This window comes from Garra rufa, chromosome 10 (genome assembly GCF_049309525.1).
Source record: "Garra rufa chromosome 10, GarRuf1.0, whole genome shotgun sequence".
Taxonomy (NCBI): domain Eukaryota; kingdom Metazoa; phylum Chordata; class Actinopteri; order Cypriniformes; family Cyprinidae; genus Garra; species Garra rufa.
Genome location: NC_133370.1, coordinates 3,421,245 through 3,440,119, shown reverse-complemented (window position 1 = coordinate 3,440,119; position 18,875 = coordinate 3,421,245). Strand labels below are relative to the sequence as shown.

General features: G+C 31.2%; 1 protein-coding gene across 1 annotated transcript; it reads left to right on the top strand.

The window, feature by feature from the left end:
* The first annotated feature begins 572 nt into the window (after positions 1-572).
* Positions 573-17,614, top strand: tm6sf2a (transmembrane 6 superfamily member 2a). The gene is made up of 10 exons (XM_073849613.1): positions 573-865; positions 2,497-2,600; positions 7,579-7,676; positions 10,735-10,838; positions 12,296-12,378; positions 14,181-14,305; positions 14,494-14,595; positions 14,670-14,762; positions 14,851-14,970; positions 16,553-17,614. Exons 1-10 carry the CDS (start codon positions 774-776, stop codon positions 16,760-16,762), a joined length of 1,131 nt encoding a protein of 376 aa, XP_073705714.1. The 5' UTR covers positions 573-773; the 3' UTR covers positions 16,763-17,614.
* The last annotated feature ends 1,261 nt before the right edge of the window (positions 17,615-18,875 follow it).

The following is an 18,875-nucleotide window of genomic DNA, read 5'->3' as shown; positions in this document are numbered from 1 at the left end:
ATATATATATATATATATATATATATATATATATTATAAATTAATTAATATAATAATATAATTTTAAATTTAAATTTAATTTTTTTTTAAATAATTATTAAAATAATAATATGATACTTACTATTTGTGGAAAAGTGGACTATAATATCACAATAATTAATACAGAACCTTAAACAGTTGTCAGGATTATGTTTATGTATATATTTTATTTTATTAATTAATTCATTTGTTTGTTTTTAATTCATGCAATCATTTTATTCTATTTTATTTTAGTTTACACATTATTTTATTTTTGCATTATTTATTATTTTTATAAAAGTTGTGGCTAATATCACTTTATAATATATTTACTGCAACAAAAAACTGTAGTAACTATTTTAGTGATTTTGTTAGTAGGGTAAATGTCTGTAAAGTCAGAAATGTGTTTGATCATGGTTGCGCCTCCATACGGAGGTTTATTGATGGGACTCTTTCTTTAAACTAATGGGCGGTAATAGTTCAGAGTCCATGGACTTTGAAAGGTTTGCCCTGATTTCATGTTGATTCCATCATCATCAGTGCTGAGTGAATGACACGACACACAGCGACACACAGCAACTTCTCACTTCAAGCTCAGGGAAATCAAGACACAGGATGCGTTATTGCAGTTTTTAGATATTTATTTTAACAGCTATTTAAGAGCTATTTATTATTTTTTTATACATTGCTTTTTGGTGGAGTAGTTAAACAGAGCTCAGCTGATTTCATATTTGTGGATTCTTGGTTTCACTCAAATGGATTTTCCTCCAGAGATCAGTGTTTTCATATTGTCTCTGACAGCACCTTTTATTCTCTACACAATCAACCATGTGTCCTTCTTACAAGAGTAAGTTTGAATTTTATTTAATAGTATTTTTTACAATAATGCATGAAACAGAACATTGCATTGACAAACTATGCAAATCGATAATGTTTTACAAATTTATTTTATGTTTAAAAGTGTGACTTTAAAAACTTTTTATGAGGTTTTAATGACATGATTTGGCCAAAAGAGGGCAATCAACCTCTACTTTATTTTATCAAGTCATTCTGAGGTGATCTGATCAATGAACTGACATTGCTTCATAGATATCATTGGTCAATCCCATATCAAGATATCATTAAAATTCAATACAGTTCCACTCTTAACATTCCCATTAACATAATGAAGAAAAATCTATTATTTAAATTGCAAATTGTTTGTACATCATGCAAATATTTTATATCTAAATATAGTCATTTTTATTATATTAAAATGCTTTTAAATTCTGCTAATTTTATTTTTGAAATTATTGCAGGATTTTTACTGTAATTCAATAAAATTTACTGTATTACAGTCATAAGAATTAAATGGAAATCAACCTTGACAATAATGAGAATAGCATATGGTCCTAAAATAGGCTTCATTTTCTTGTTTTTAAAAGAAATGTTGCTCTAATAATCTAATTTATATAGTTGGACTACAACGTTATTCTTCATTAATGCAGAAAAAGATATATCTTATATTAATACAATAAATATAATATTTATTATATACATTCTACAAATACGTCATATTTAAACACTGAATATATTTATTTAAAAATATACTAAATATATTATTATAGTAAATATTCTAGGTTTTATTTATATTGATTATTTTACATTAAAAAATGCATTGCAACATTTTAGTATAATATAATACAACTGACTGTATAACAGTTATGAATGTAATGGAAATCAACTTTGACAATAATGAAAATTACATTAAATCATAACTTTTTCAGTTGTTTCAGAATAAGATTTAGTTTAACATTGATTATGATTACACAAACATATTTACATATAAAATATATTTTATTTATTAAATAACTTTTTATGTATTATATTAAATATTTTGTACCGATTTAATTTAAGAAATGTACTGCAGCATTTCAGTGCAATGCAGTAAAAACAACTGTTTCAAAGTCCTAAAAAAGATTTTCTTTTCTGGTTTTGGTGGTGAAATATGACCTGGATAAGTTTTTGTGAGACTCAGTTTGTCATTGATCATGTAAGATAAAAACAAGCCTCTGATAATCTCATTTCCAAGTTAGAACTACAGCCTTATTCTTCATTAATGCGGAAAAAATATATTATTTATGTTGTAAATTATTTATACAGTACATCATACACATTTTTGTATTTAAATATTAAATATATTATATTTATTGAATATATTAATATTTATTATAGCAAAGTACTACTTTTAATTTATGCTGATTTTATTTCAAATGTGTTGCAGCTTTTTAAAAATTGACTGCATTACACTCATCCAAATTTAAAGAAAATCTACTTTGAGTGATTTATAGTTACATATGTAAATTATAACTTCTTATTTTTCATTTCTTTTTGGGGTGAAATATTACCCGGATACGTTTTCTCTGATAATCTCATTTCCACACCTGGACTATAGACTCACTCTGCATTATGAATGAAATGACGTGTTTTCTCATTCAGTCCACAGGTTATTCTGGCAATAGGTATTACGGTTCTTACAACAATACTTCTCCTGGCAAACCTCAGTGTCAAGAGTAAAAAATCCACAGACCCTCTTTTCTACGGTAAGACCAATAGTGACAAATACAAAATACCCCAACATTATGTTTTCCAGACAGACTGAAATAAAAGGGTAAACACTGTGAAAATGATTGTAAAATGTGTAAATAAAAATTACTGGAGTTTTTCCGGGGGTTCATACATGGTGCTTAAAGTGCTTGAAGTACTTGAATTTGACTTTTAGAAATTGAAGGCCTGGAAACCCCTTGAAAATAGCAATATTCCTGCAGAGGTACTTGAAAAGTGCTTGAATTATTCAAATTTTTTATTCATTTCAGTTAATGTCATAAAACCAGCGAGATAAGCCAGTTGGTAGAACTGACAGTGTCTCGTAAACATGGCTGAAGATGCGAAAATAGAAACAGACAAACCGAATCAACTGAGCGAGTCATTTCCGGTTGATTCAAACTTGTGACTTTGATCATTCATTTCAAGCGATTCACTAGCAAAAAAAAAAAGAGATCAAATTAAAAGAGCTATTCATTTTCGAATTTTGATATTGCTTGTAACGATTTTAAAAAGCTCGTAGTGATGGTTGAAACTCAGATTGCGAATCATTTGATTCAGATCGAGGCTTCGGACGGGGTTTGTGAATCATTTCGCGAATTGAATGATTCGCAATCCACGTTTCGAGTCCTGATCTGAAATGACGTTTTGTGAATCATTATTCAGATCGGGACTTTGAAACTCAGATTGCGAATCATCTGATTCAGATCGGGACTTCGTCGAGTTCTCGAATCATTTGATTCAGATCGGGACTTCGGACCGCGTATCCCGAATCATTTGATTTAAATTTAATGATTTGCGATCCATGTTTCCAGTCCTGATATGAAATAATGTTTTGCGAATCATTATTCAGATCGGGACTTTGAAACGCAGATCGCGAATCATTTGATTCAGATCGGAACTTCGTCGAGTTCTCGAATCATTTGATTCAGATCGGGACTTCGGACCGCGTATCCCGAATCATTTGATTTAAATTTAATGATTCGTGATCCACGTTTTGAGTCATGATCTGAAATAATGTTTTGCGCATCATTATTCAGATCGGGACTTTGAAACGCAGAACGTGAATCAATTGATTATTCAGATGGGACTTTGAAACGCAGATTGCAAATCATTTGATTCAGATCAAGGCTTCGGACGGGGCTTGTGAATCATTTCGCGAATTGAATGATTCGCAATCCACGTTTAGAGTCCTAATTTGAAATAATGTTTAGCGAATCATTATTCAGACTGGGACTTTGAAACTCAGATCGCGAATCATTTGATTCAGATCGGGACTTCGGACCGCGTATCCCGAATCATTTGATTTAAATTTAATGATTTGCGATCCATGTTTCAAGTCCTGATATGAAATAATGTTTTGCGAATCATTATTCAGACTGGGACTTTGAAACTCAGATCGCGAATCATTTGATTCAGATCGGAACTTCGTCGAGTTCTCGAATCATTTGATTCAGATCGGGACTTCGGACCGCGTATCCCGAATCATTTGATTTAAATTTAATGATTTGCGATCCATGTTTCCAGTCCTGATATGAAATAATGTTTTGCGAATCATTATTCAGATCGGGACTTTGAAACGCAGATCGGGAATCAATTGATTCAGATCGGAACTTCGTCGAGTTCTCGAATCATTTGATTCAGATCGGGACTTCGGACCGCGTATCCCGAATCATTTGATTTAAATTTAATGATTTGCGATCCATGTTTCCAGTCCTGATATGAAATAATGTTTTGCGAATCATTATTCAGATCGGGACTTTGAAACGCAGATCGCGAATCATTTGATTCAGATCAGAACTTCGTCGAGTTCTCGAATCATTTGATTCAGATCGGGACTTCGGACCGCGTATCCCGAATCATTTGATTTAAATTTAATGATTTGCGATCCATGTTTCCAGTCCTGATATGAAATAATGTTTTGCGAATCATTATTCAGATCGGGACTTTGAAACGCAGATCGCGAATCATTTGATTCAGATCGGAACTTCGTCGAGTTCTCGAATCATTTGATTCAGATCGGGACTTCGGACCGCGTATCCCGAATCATTTGATTTAAATTTAATGATTTGCGATCCATGTTTCCAGTCCTGATATGAAATAATGTTTTGCGAATCATTATTCAGATCGGGACTTTGAAACGCAGATCGGGAATCAATTGATTCAGATCGGAACTTCGTCGAGTTCTCGAATCATTTGATTCAGATCGGGACTTCGGACCGCGTATCCCGAATCATTTGATTTAAATTTAATGATTTGCGATCCATGTTTCCAGTCCTGATATGAAATAATGTTTTGCGAATCATTATTCAGATCGGGACTTTGAAACGCAGATCGCGAATCATTTGATTCAGATCAGAACTTCGTCGAGTTCTCGAATCATTTGATTCAGATCGGGACTTCGGACCGCGTATCCCGAATCATTTGATTTAAATTTAATGATTTGCGATCCATGTTTCCAGTCCTGATATGAAATAATGTTTTGCGAATCATTATTCAGATCGGGACTTTGAAACGCAGATCAGGAATCAATTGATTCAGATCGGAACTTCGTCGAGTTCTCGAATCATTTGATTCAGATCGGGACTTCGGACCGCGTATCCCGAATCATTTGATTTAAATTGAATGATTCGTGATCGACGTTTCGAGTCATGATCTGAAATGATGTCTGCAAATCATTATTCAGATTGGGACTCTGAAACGCGTATTGCGTATCAATTGATTCAGTTTGGGATTTCAAAGCAGTTTCACAAATATTTTTTTTTCTTTTTCTTTTTTTATGAAACAGTACAAAACATCAAGCCACTAGGGCAGTACAGTTATAAAAACAAAACAAAAGAAAGAAAGTATACACAAATAAATTCCTTAAGAAAATTAACCATGGTTTTACATTCATATAATTACATCTCACTTTATTCCTCTTTCTCTTTTTGTTCTTAAAGTTGACATCCTTTACTTTGCATGTGCTTCATTTTTGCTGTTTTGTTTTAGTATATTTTTATTTATCTATTTATCTATTCTTTTAATATTTGATAGACAAAACATTGCTTAATAAATGAAATCATTGACTGAAGTTGAGCTTGAAAAGTCCTGGAGTTTAATTTTACAGTAACTGCATGAACCCTGATTTTTTGTGTTTTTCAGCTTTAAATATATTTCTTTGTAATTGTTTGTAAAATTTACTTGCAACTGAGTGAAAATTCATCATTTGTACTTTGCATGTGCTGCACTTTATTTTACTATATTTTTATTTATTTATCTTTTTTAGAATTTGAAAGAGAAGACATTGTTTAATACAGTGCCTTGCAAAAGGATTTATACCCCTTCATTTTTTTTCACATTTTGTTTTGTTGCAGCATTATGTTAAACTGCTTTAAATTGGTTTTCCCCACATCAATTTACACTCCATACACCATAATAATGACAAAGCAAAAACCAGATTTGCAAATTTTACAAATTTATTAAAAATAAAACACTGAGATAAGTACATTGCATAAGTATTCATACCCTTAACTCAGTACATAGTTGAAGCACCTTTACAGCCTCAAGTCTTTTTGGGTCTGATGTGACCATCTTTGCACATCTGCATTTGGCAATTATCTGCCATTCTTTGCCTCACCTTTTCACCTCTCCATCTCTGTCAGCTTGGATGGGGGCTGGCAGACATTTTCTAGAGTCCTAGTTGTTCCAATCGTCTTCCATTATGGATAACGTTTCTGTCAACCTTCAATGCAGCAGATTTGTTTCTGAACTCTTCTCTAGATCATCGCCTTAACACAAGTCTGTCACTGAGCTCTACAGGCAGTTATCTTGACCTCAGGTTTTTGCTCTGATATGCATTTTCAGCTGTTAGACCTTTTCTGAGAGGTGTGTGCCTTTCTAAATCAGACTCATTCAAATGAATTTGCCACAGTTTAACTCCACTCCAAGTGTAGGAACATCTAGAAGCAATATGAATGCGCCTGAGCTAAATTTCGAGTGTCTCAGAAAAGGGTATGAATACTTATGCAACGGGATCTTTTCAGTTTTTTTATTTCTAATTAATTAGAAAGTTGTTACAACCCTGTTTGTCATTATGGTGTATGAGATGTAGACTGATGTGGGAAAAAAAGTAATTTAAAGCAGTTTAACATAAGGCTGCAACATAGCTACCAAACGTACCAAAAAAAAAAGGAGTATGAATACTTTTGCAAGGCACTGTAAATGAGATCTCTGACTGAAGTCCTTAAAAAATAAAAAAAGCACTGCTTGAAAAGTCCTGGAATTTCATTTAACTGATTTTCAGCTTTGAATATATTTTTTTGTAATTGTTTGTGAAAATTGACTTTTTTCAGTGTACAAACACTGCATCAACAGAACTGAATGTATAGCAAACTGACATTTAATTCTGCTCATAATTCTTTTGAGAAAATCAAGAGTTTCAGAAGAGATTTCAGTGCTCAGATCTGTCAAGATATACCAAAGTGTGCCAATCAAATATTACTCAAGCTCATTAGAAGACAATTTGGAGACAAAGTGGACTAACTGGACTCCAAAGGCAATACATTTTTATGTTGGCCGTGTCGCTGTTATTGACATCTCTTGAGTCGTTGGACAGCCACTAAATCAGCCCTGTGATCAATCCATGTGTGATCTCAGCTCCTCTAAAGTTTCTCCGGCCTCTATCTGTCCGGCTGCCAGCGCTAATGCATGCTTGAATCCAAAAGCAAGGCGACTTTTCCACTTGGGAATGAGGAAACTCTGGTCTGAGGACCGCATGATCGAAATCCACCTTCACCTGGACAACCGTGAGCCATCATTAACTCGCTGTTTGGGAGAGAAATCAATAGCTGGCGAGGAAAAGAAAGTGAAAGCCAGACAGAGAATAAGAGATGGAGAGGAGAGAGGTGCTGTTTGGGTTTGATGAAGAGAGAGAGAGAGAGAGAGAGAGAGTGGGGTGAGAGATGTGCTGATGTTTCCAATCTCTGTGTGTTTCAGTGTTTGCCGTGTTTTCCTTCACCTCTGTTGTCAGCATCACCAATGCTCTGCAGCACGATGGATTTATCAAGGGCTTTATGGACTTTTATATAAGCAAGGTTAGATCTCACACACACATACATGCTCAGTTCTGAAGTGCAAAATATTATTTTCTTTCTCAGCATTTCTGTCTTGCTTTCCACTGCTAACATCTAAATATTCTTACTTCAAAATACTTAAAAGGCAAAATGACACAAGATAAATCTTGCTTCCTAAAAAATGTAGCAAAATGAAGTGGCTTCATGATTAACCCTTGCGCATTCAAAACAAAAAGTTATACATAGGTGCAAAAACTGTCATAAAAATATGATTTATTCATTTTTTTTTTCCACTTTCACTGATGTTGATTTTTTTTTTACCAGCATCTGTTCTATCCATAGATTCCAAACATTCATTAATTTTTTCAGAATTGTAACCCTTTAAATGCTGGTTTGTTTGCATATAAGTGTTTTTTATGAAAAAAAGAAAAGAAAAATAGTAGTAGTTTCCATATGCTAAATGTGAAGCAGATTTTTTTTATTTGCTTATTAGATTCTTGGGTGTGTCAGTGAGGAACAACAACATTAATTTTGAGGCATTTATATTTTTATGTAGTGTTAGATTTAAAAAAAAAAAAGTATACGCCAAATTTAAAAAAAAAAAAAAAAGCCACAATCTAGCAAAAAAATGGTAAAAATGTGAAATCTGAAGCCTTGCCTATAGAATGAATGCCTATTAGCAAATATTGCATCATTTTATAGTCAAATGGTCCTGGGTTAAAAAATTGCAATTTTCATGGGTTCCAATGTGGACAGTTTTGTCCTTAAGGTCCTGAGTGTGAGTAGATTTTGTTCAGAGGGTAAAATTGATTTTTTTTGAGGGAAATGAGGGTGAAATATTAACATTTCAATAAAAATCAACACCTAAGCCAAAATTTATGCAGTTGGCATTAACACAGGCACACTTATAACAAAAAACAAAACTGAAATGGTCAAAAATGTCCATAAGGTCGCACAAGGGTTAAAACAAAAATCAGGAAAATAATACTGTCATACTTTAGTTCACACTTGTTGAGTCAACTTAAAATAGTTTGTTACCTGGCTGCCTTAACATTTTAAGTTCATTCCATTCAAAAAAGTTTAATCAACTTGAAATAAAAAGTTGTACTAAGTGACAACTTAGATATTTGAGTTGATTCAACTTAAAAACAAATTAAGGCAGCAGGGTAACGAATTATTTTAAGTTAACTCAACAAATTGTGTTTTTTTGTTTTGTTTTTTACAGTGTAGAGACCAATTCTCATGATTAACTAACTACTAATTCTGACTTTGCCTCAATAAACTACTTTGCTGTTTATTAATAGTTAGTGAGGTAGTTTTTAAGTTTATGCATGGGGTGGATTAATGATCTAAATTATTGTCATGCAGAATAAGTTATTAATATGTGCTTCATAGGTACTAATAAACAGCCAACTAGTTAATAGTGAGAATTGGTCATTAAAATAAAGTGTTACCCTTTGGATTAAGTTTATTTTTCTTACCCTATTTTTGTTTTGAGTAAACAAGGCCAAATATTGCAAGTCATTTTACTTCTTAAATAATTGTATCTTGATTTAGGAATGTTTAGCTATTTGTATTGGAAAACAAGACAAAAATACTAAGCAAAGATGATGCAGAATTGCAATTTAAGATGGAATTTGTAACAAAAAATATGATTGCTTTAAATAATGAATTACACATGAATTACACATAAACATGTTGACATAATAACATACATGGTCTCTAACATTTTCCACATTTTTTTTCCTTCACATTATTAAAAACATATTTGTCGGCTTAAATGTACGTATAAAAACAACAAAAGCAGTCAAATGTCAAGAGCTTCAAGTTTTAATGACAGAAAGCAGTATTCAAAATAGATAATTGTGACCCTGGACCACAAAACTTCTTAATTATAGGTCAAAAATATTGATACTTCTTTTATGCCAAAAATCAGATCATGTTCCATGAAGATATTTAGTAAATGTACAGTAAATATATTAAAACTTCATTTTGGATTAGTAAAATGCATTGCTAAGAACTTCATTTGGACAATTTTAAGGTGATTTTCTCAATATTTAAGTTTTTTGGCACCCTCAGATTTCAAATTTACAAATAGTTGAAAATAATTGAATAATTTAGTTTAAAATTAATAATAGATATCTCAGCCAAATATTGTCCTATCCTAACAAACCATACGTCCATGGAAAGCTTATTTATAGTGATGATGTATAAGTCTAAATAAAAAAAAAATATGAATGGTTTTGTGGTCCAGCGTCACAAATGTACTAAGAAAATACTTTTTATAGAGAGTGTAAAGAAAGTAATTTTTTTGCAGGGTTAAATATGAATTCAGGCAGCAACATGATGCAGAATTGCCCTTTAAGATGGAATTAGTCACAAAAAACATTGCTGTAAATAATAATGCATGTGATTTTTCATCATGAATTACACAAACATGTTTTCATAATAACATACATTTTCTGTAATATTTCTCAAAATTATGTGAAATGAGATTTATTACACAGCGAAACAGGCATGATATTAATTTAATTAGATGATGCTGAGCTCAAAAATATCAATAGAATTGTTTTTTTTAGAGATTAAGAATAAAGATTTTTCTAAATTATATATCATCTTTAATGTGTCTCTGGCTATAATTCTGATTTTGAAATCAGGATTAGGCATAAAATTATGCCACGTGAAAACGGGCTGAGAATTGAACAGATAGTTGTAATCTGGCTCAGACAGGAATCATGTGTTTGACTTATTCAACATATGCTTGTCAAAAGCAAAAAATGCTATTAAATGCATCATATTTTCAGAAAAAGTGTGACATGCTCCAGCAAAACAGACACTATTTTTTGGAATCAGCACAGCAGTTTTTAACAAAAATTGGATTTCATTTAGCAAATATGATGCAGGGCCGAGTTATAATGATGATTACTTATGTTTTGTCGGATTAATGGATTTCCTCTGTTCCGCAGCCAATTCAAACTCACACTTAAACTAAAACAGGGATAATTCTTGGATTACAAATCAAATGTCTCATTTCAAAAGAACACACACTGAAGTTATCCTCTCATACAATGTGTTACAGGGAGAGCCGTACCTGAGCACAGCCCACGGCATCATGATGAGCTACTGGGACGGCGTGGTTCACTACGGTCTGCTCCTCTTCATGGTCCATCGCATAACTGCAGGGTAAATAAAAATCATCATTACAACTACATAAACACAGTAATACATCAATGTCAAATATTGATATGATGAGTTGACATCAAATACTTTTGGGAAGTTGAAGAGTGATGCTCTACTCTCCTGATGAATGTTCAAAAGCTGATTAAAATTTAGGATCAGAAAGGCTGCATTGTGTTACATATAAAGACTGCATTTATGTGATCAAAAATACAGAAAAAATGTAAAATTGTGAAATATTATTACAATTCAAAATAGCTGTTTTCAATGTGCATATCTGTCAAACTGTAATTTATTTCTGTGATCAAACCTGAATTTTCAGCATCATTACTCCAGTCTTCAGTGTTACATTATCCCTCAGAAATCGTTCTAATATGCTGATTTTTTTTTAATTTTGAATCAGTTTTGGAACATGTGATACTTTTTTCAAGATTAAAAGGATAAAGCATTTATTCAAAATAGAACACTTTTGTTCTTTTAATCAAGATGTACTATGTTCAAAAGTTCAATTTTGTTCTTTTAAAGAAATCAGTAATTTACTAATTAATTAAGGGTGTATTATTTTAATAAAAAGTGATAGTTAAGACTTTTATTATTAGAAAAGATTTCTATTTTGAATATTCCAACATTGATAACAATCAGAAATGTTGCTTGAACTCAAATCAGCATATTATAATGATTTCTGAAGGATCATGTGACACTGAATGTGACACTGAAGACTGGAGTATTGATGCTGAAAATTCAGCTTTGATCACAGAAATAAATTACAATTTAATAGATATGCACATAGAAAACAGCTATTTTGAATTGTAATAATATTTCACAATATTACAGATTTTTTTCTGTATCACAGGTTCCAAAAAACCACTTCCAACACTGATAATAAATCAGCATATTGATTTCTGAAGGATCATGTGACACTGAAGACTGGAGTAATGATGCTGAAAATTCAGCTTTGCATCACAGAAATAAATTACATTTTACAATATAATCACATGCAAAACATCTATTTTATATTTTAATAATATTTCACAATATTACTGTTTTTTTTCTGTATCACAGGTTCCAAAACTGCTTCCAAAACTAATAATAAATCAGCATATTAGAGAGATTTCTGAACATTGTCTTGAACATTGTGACAAATAAAACTTATTTATTTGTCACAATGTTTATATAATGATAAAATATTACACACTGTTTAAAATGACCAATTTCCAAATATTAGTTGTTTTCTTTTCTCTTTCTCTCTTTATATATAGAATATTAGTTTTTACAAAATATTTATCACTTATTTTACACAATATTTAAAATAATAGATAATTATCCATCCTAGTCAATATATTAGTCTGTGATTTCTACAGATGACCTGTTGCTCAATAATGCAACAAACTTGTATATATACACATTTATATTAAAAGCAATAGTGTTTGAGATGTCATGGTGTTGGCTTTTTCTCCATACAGGAAGCCGTTTCGTAGTTTTGCTCTCGTATGGGCCGGATCCATGATTGCCAGTGAGATCGTTTTAATCACAGGCATTGTAGTAGGTAAGAAACTCAACTTCTCCAAACTAAAATCACAAGCCAAATTTCAACAAAGTTTACTACTGAAAGTATGCATTTGTTGTTAAAATTGTTGTTAATTGTCATTTGAATGTAAAACAATAAGTGTGATACTGCTTTACATTATTGTTGTTTTTCCCAAAAAATATTAAAAAGTTTTCTGTTCAATTTAATTGCATTTTTGTTTTTGTTTTTCTAAGCAAAAAATAAATATCATACATTTTCCCCTAATTTACAGAAGACACCCACTAGAATGTAATTCAGTGTAACAATCTTGTCAGCCATATTTACAACAAAAATCTATTTGACAGGTGAATAGGGTAATAACAACAACAACAACAAAAAGTTATCACTTTACTTACCCAGCTGATTGATTACATTGATAATTGCAAACATTTTTTGTATCACAAATTTTCTAAAACGTTAGGTTTAAATATCCCAGTGAGGCATTGTTTAATGAAATATGCACTAATTTGCATACATTTCTAGTACAAAAATCTAAACACTGTATGAAGTCTTTTTTTTGACATATTAGAGTCAAATGTTTTTACAGAGGGGGTTTTGGGTATCTCATTTTGTGGAACAGAAAGAAAACAATCCTTTTTTCAATTTTGGGGGAAATAAAATGTATAAAAAATCAAATAAATTCTATATGAACAAATCTCTCTGTAAAAACCTTCAGTGTATAGACAGGAATAAAAATGTAAAGTTTGGTGTGTGTAAGTGCTACTGAAGTGGAGATTTATGGCTCAGTGTAGGAGAAAAAAAATCATTTTGAGAAAACAGCCTTTAAAAATATGGATTGTAATTGAAATCTATTGACACAATTAGATAAAGTGCTATAAAAGAAACACTTAACAGTGTCTTTCAGATGTTTTCTTTCTACTATAAAAAACACTTTATGAAAAACCAAAAAGCCCAAAATCTCAAACTTGACCGGTGCATGAAAAAAATGAACGTGAATTACTTTCACCCCAAATATGAATTAGTTTTCAAATTTGCTACTATCCTAGCCCATTTGTCACTATTAATTTAAAACACCACAAAATTTAATATGCTCCCTTATTCTTTAATATATTTTAATATGTGACCCTGGACCACAAAACCAGTCTTAAGTCGCTGGGGTATATTTGTAGCAATAGCAAAAATACATTGTATGGGTCAAAATTATTGATTTTTCTTTTATGTCAAAAATCATTAGGAAATTAAGTAAAGATCATGTTCCATGAAGATTTTTTTGTAAAATCCCTACTGTAAACCTATCAAAATGTAATTTTTGATTAGTAATATTCATTGCTAAGAACTTAATTTGGACAACTTTAAAGGTGATTTTCTCAGTATTTTGATTTCTTGCACCCTTAGATTCCAGATTTTCAAACAGATGTATCTCGGCCAAATATTGTCCTATCTAACAAACCATACATCAATAGAAAGCTTATTTATTGAGCTTTCATATGCTGTATATATCTCAGTTTTGTAAAATTTAACCTTATGACTGGTTTTGTGGTCCAGGGTCACATATGTGCAAGTCAGAATAAGCATGTTGTTTGAACTTTTACATAAATATTGTGACAGTGAATTACAATGCAACATTATTTAAACCAAATTTTGACATTTTATTCTCCAAAAACTCATTTGAAACCTTAAAAGCAGATACTTTACTTACATTTAATGTGCTTTGGACATCAAATAATTTTTGTAAATTTTAACATCCCACTTTAACCCATGTCTGTAATCTGTGAGGTCAAACTCAGTCGTATATCAGTGTCTTTGATTCTGTGTTTCAGGTAAATATGGAAAAAACCTCCTTCCTGCTTTCTGGAGAAATGGCCCTTCTCTGGTTTTAGCCGTTTGGGTGGCGGCAAAGCTTTTGAACAGGCCGAGAGAGCTGTCAATCATTCCTGCCGACAAGGTAAAAATCCAGTTGACTGACAGAACAGTACTGATTCAAGATCCACTGATCAGAACAGAAAATAAAAGCTCAAAAAGATTTGATCTTGTATTACAAGTTCCACTTTCAAACCACTTGTGGTTGAGGGAAGTTTCTACTAATGTGGAAGTACTAGTTGAGTTGACAAACGGCTTTGATGTGGTTTGTAGGTGGAGGTCGAGCAGAAGAAAGCTCTGCTTTATCGTCCCACAGACCTGCTGCTCACGCTGGGCCTCATAGGAAGCATCATCTTCACTGCATTCAGAGGCTTTGTAAGTATTTTTGTGTCTGTTTATTTAACTCTTTATTCCATCACTCACTCTTTTCCTGCTTTTCTCTTCAACAGGTTGTTCTTGAATGTTCTCTGGATTTTTGTTTCACCTATATCTTCCAGTATGAGCCGTATATGAAAGACAGCGTTGGCTTTCCCAAACTCACAGTGAGTCACACTTATCACGCTATTTTTATGCTTTGAGATGCACTACTATTTGATATCACTGAGATGAAAGCATTGTTGTGTCTTGTAGATGCTGGTGTTCCTCTTCTATGTTTTGCCGCTTCTGACGGCGTGTGTTTATGGGCTTTATGCTCCTGGATGCACATGGATGTTGGACTGGACATTGGTCCTCGCAGGAGCTGTAGCTCAGGTACTTATATAGGAATCAATGCTTTTATTGTTAACTGAAATTATTAGAAATAATTTGTGATTTTTTAAATTCTGCAATTATTTATTAAAATATTTTATCAATATAAATTAATAAATGATTCGTTTTTAAGCTTTTTATTACATGAAAACTTAAACTTAAGAAACTAAACATGTTGTCTTGACAATTCAATGATATCAAATCAGTTTTAAGTTGAAGTGCTAAAATAACTAAAAGTGAAATAAAATAAATTAAAGCCAAATAGAAATATTATAAAAATAAAATCACAAAATTGCTTTAAATTCAAAATTTCAAATAGAAATAGAAATATTAAAAATAACAAAATCACAGTCACAAAACATAATACACAAAACATATAAATATTTGTAAAATAATAATAAAAGCACACAATAAAATGGCTTTAAATTCCTAATTTCAAGTAGAAGTAGAAATATTAAAAAAATAAAATCACAAAATCATGAAACAAAATAGCTTTTTTTTTAAAAAAATCTAAATTTCAAATAAAAATAGAAAAATTAAAAATAAAATTACAAAATTATAAAACAAAATTACTTTTTAAAAATTTTTTAATTTCAAAATAGAAATAGAAATTATAAAAAAATAAAATAAAATCATAAAAAAACAAAATTGCTTTAAAAAAATTCAAAATTTCAAATATAAATATAAATATAAAAAATAATACAATCACAAAATCATGAAACAAAACAGCTTTTTAAAAAAATCTAAATTTCAAATAAAAATAGAAAAAATAAAATTACAAAATTATAAAACAAAATTACTTTTTTTAGAAAAATTTTTAATTTCAAAATAGAAATATTAAAAAATTATAAAATCACAAAATCATAAAACAAAAATGCTTTTAAAAAATTCAAAATTTCAAATAGAAATAGAAATATTAAAAAAAATAATGAAATCACAAAACAAAAACAAAAACAATCTAAATCTCAAAATAAAAAAATGCAAAACTTGTTTTACAAAATATTTATATATTATGATAATATATTACACAATATTTAACAATAAAAATTAATTTAAAATATTAATAAATACTATAATAATATATATATAATCCTATAATAACACTGAGAAGATATGAGAATTTCGTTTTGAATTATTCAAAACGTTTTTTTTGAATTTACAATAATTTAATTATATAATTATGTATAATTGTATAGTTTTATTAGACAAATAATCATTGTAGTTTTGGTTTTAGTTTGAAAACTGGTCATAGATCAGAATAAAAACATTAAATGAAGAAATTACGATTAATATTTTTTCAGATACAGTGATTAAGAACTATTTTTTTTATGCCAGATAACTGATATGACAGTCCAATATCAATTTATACAGTTTTGGTAGGAAAAAATCTCTTCACAATTAACCTTTGATCTAAAAATTGGAATTGTTACTATATAACACTTTTCAAACTGGAATCGTAATCAGTTTTTTGCTGTCTCACTGGGACAAAAATGATCTGTTTACAATTCAGATAAGTGCTGGTCGCCAAAAAAATATTAAATATTAAAATATATTCAAATATATTAACCATGTGATTTTTGCACAGATGCAATGGACTTACCTGGGCGCATCTGTTCACTCCCGCACGCCGTTCACCTACCGCATCCCTAGAGACGAGTGGAAACAGATTGTGACGCTGAACCTGCTGTACGCCGCCGTGCCAGTCCTCCTCGCCGTTCGCTGCTACATGGATCAGACCTTCTTCATGAAGAACGTTCCTCAGGAACAGACCAGCAATGGCAAGAAGAAGAATTAAAACAATCACTATTCACATACAAGAACATGCATCTTTTTTACAGAGCGTTTCAGAAGAGAGACTCTGCTGTCACCTAAAACTGCCATAGATACATTATTTGTAAAAGCATCAATATATCAGTGACTACATCTGTATTTGCCAATATTAGTGGGTTTGAAATTTTCACAGAGCCTTTCAGTCTGATCCCAGCTAAGAAAAATACATTCTGCATTAAGTTCAAAACATCCAGTTAAAATGTTACAGTAATGGAGCATTCCATTTTATCATTTTGTAACATTAATGAAATGTTACGTTTGTTACCATTCTGAAACAAACTGTAACGTTTAAAAAACATCAGACAAACTACAATGTATCATTTTGATGTATCCATATTCTATTAATGTTACTAGAAGATCTTTTATCATACATATTGAGCATACCAACATTCCCTTTTAGCTGGGATATTATAAGCAGATGCAGAAGTATTTGGGATTATTTTTTCCAATTTATCAGTAAATTCATTTTTTTTATGCTAGGTTATAACAGTCACACATTTTTTATTGTCAGTATCAGTGTGATTAGAATGATATCAGACAGATGCCTGATTTTATTTATTTTATTATAAGCATGACACCGTGTGTACAAAAAAGTGTGGATTTAAAATATTATTATCGACCATAATAAAATAATTATCGGTTATTGGTTTTGAGCAATATGTCAATCATTTGTGGTTTTTTATGCTTTATTACATGGTGTTTTGCAGCTTTGTGAAAGTGTAATGTGTAAAACACTTCAAACTTCTGATCTCGTCCAGGTTTTTTATCTCTGGTCAGTTGGTGAAATCTCAATAAATATGGACTCTGGACTAGTTTACATCACTCTCAGAGATGTTTGAAGGCCGTCAACACTCAGGGTGTGTCCTGATCATGCCTGTCTGTGTGTGTGTTTAGTAGTTTCTTGCTGCGAGGAATGTATTTCATTCACTAAAATCATTTTTAAACTAGTTTACATTATTAATACACTGCCTGATTGGGTGAATCTCACAAAAAACTAATCCAGGGTGAAATACAGGATTGAAATAGTCATAAAAACTTTTTTTCTCAGATTATATATATGATGTTTCTTTGTCAAATGCTGGAATATGACCTAAACGTGTTCATGGCAGATTGACCCAAATGTTTCTTTATTATCATTAGGGTATCCGTTGGTGTTCCTATTCTTCTTCTTCCATTTCCATTTCTTCTTCCGCTCTTGAGTCTATGGCAGCCCATAGAATCGCTTGCGAGAAAGTTATGAAATTTGGCACATTGATAGAGAACAGTCTCAACATTAACTATAGCAAGTTTAGAGTCTCTAATGCAAACTCTCTAGCGCCACCACTTGTCCAAACTTTCACTCATGTTTATGCTAATAACTTTTGAATCATAAGGTTTATAAGGTTCAGATGAAAAATTATTGTTTCCTCTGAATCCTTGGCTCATGCTGAATCAAATGGACACCAATATTTCAAAATCGTAAGGTTTAGTTTTTTTTTTGCTATTTTTAATAGTTTGAAAAACCTACTTTTCGATCTCGTCCTAGACGGTTTGTCTAATTTGCACCAAAATTGGCTTAGATCATCTTTAGACCATGCTGGTAAAAAGTTACAGAGTTCAAGTTGATTAGTCAAACCACTTTCGAATAACGCACCAACGAATTTGACGAAAAGCAAGAAAAATGGATATGAGGTATATCTCGACAACGGTTTGGCGGTTTCTGTGCAGCACCTCCTAGTGGTCAGAAGATATGAAAAATGGCTATTTTGCTTATAACTTCTCAAGGGTTTGGCCAAAAAATTACAAAATTACAATAAAAAAAAAAAAAAAAAACTGAGCTCTTTAGATTCGGCTGAGCATACCCAGTTTTTCCATGCCAGCCATTTTGGGCAGTGGCCAATTTGAATTTTGTTGCAAAATGGTATATTTTACAAACACATTGACATATTATTACGAAACTCTATATGTTTCTTCGGAACCTTGCCCTGACACTATTCAAAAAGTATGGAGACAAATGCAAATATATTTTATTTATATTAGCCTATTGTAATGAATGGTCTTTATAAATTCCTTGGGTCATGCCGAGAACATCGATACTA

Bases quoted from the DNA above. Each gene is read 5' to 3' on its own strand.
- tm6sf2a (XM_073849613.1), top strand. From the start codon at position 774: ATGGATTTTCCTCCAGAGATCAGTGTTTTCATATTGTCTCTGACAGCA. The intron at 866-2,496 runs GTAAGTTTGAAT...TTTCTCATTCAG, and splicing joins CATGTGTCCTTCTTACAAGA to TCCACAGGTTATTCTGGCAA. The intron at 7,677-10,734 runs GTTAGATCTCAC...AATGTGTTACAG, and splicing joins TGGACTTTTATATAAGCAAG to GGAGAGCCGTACCTGAGCAC.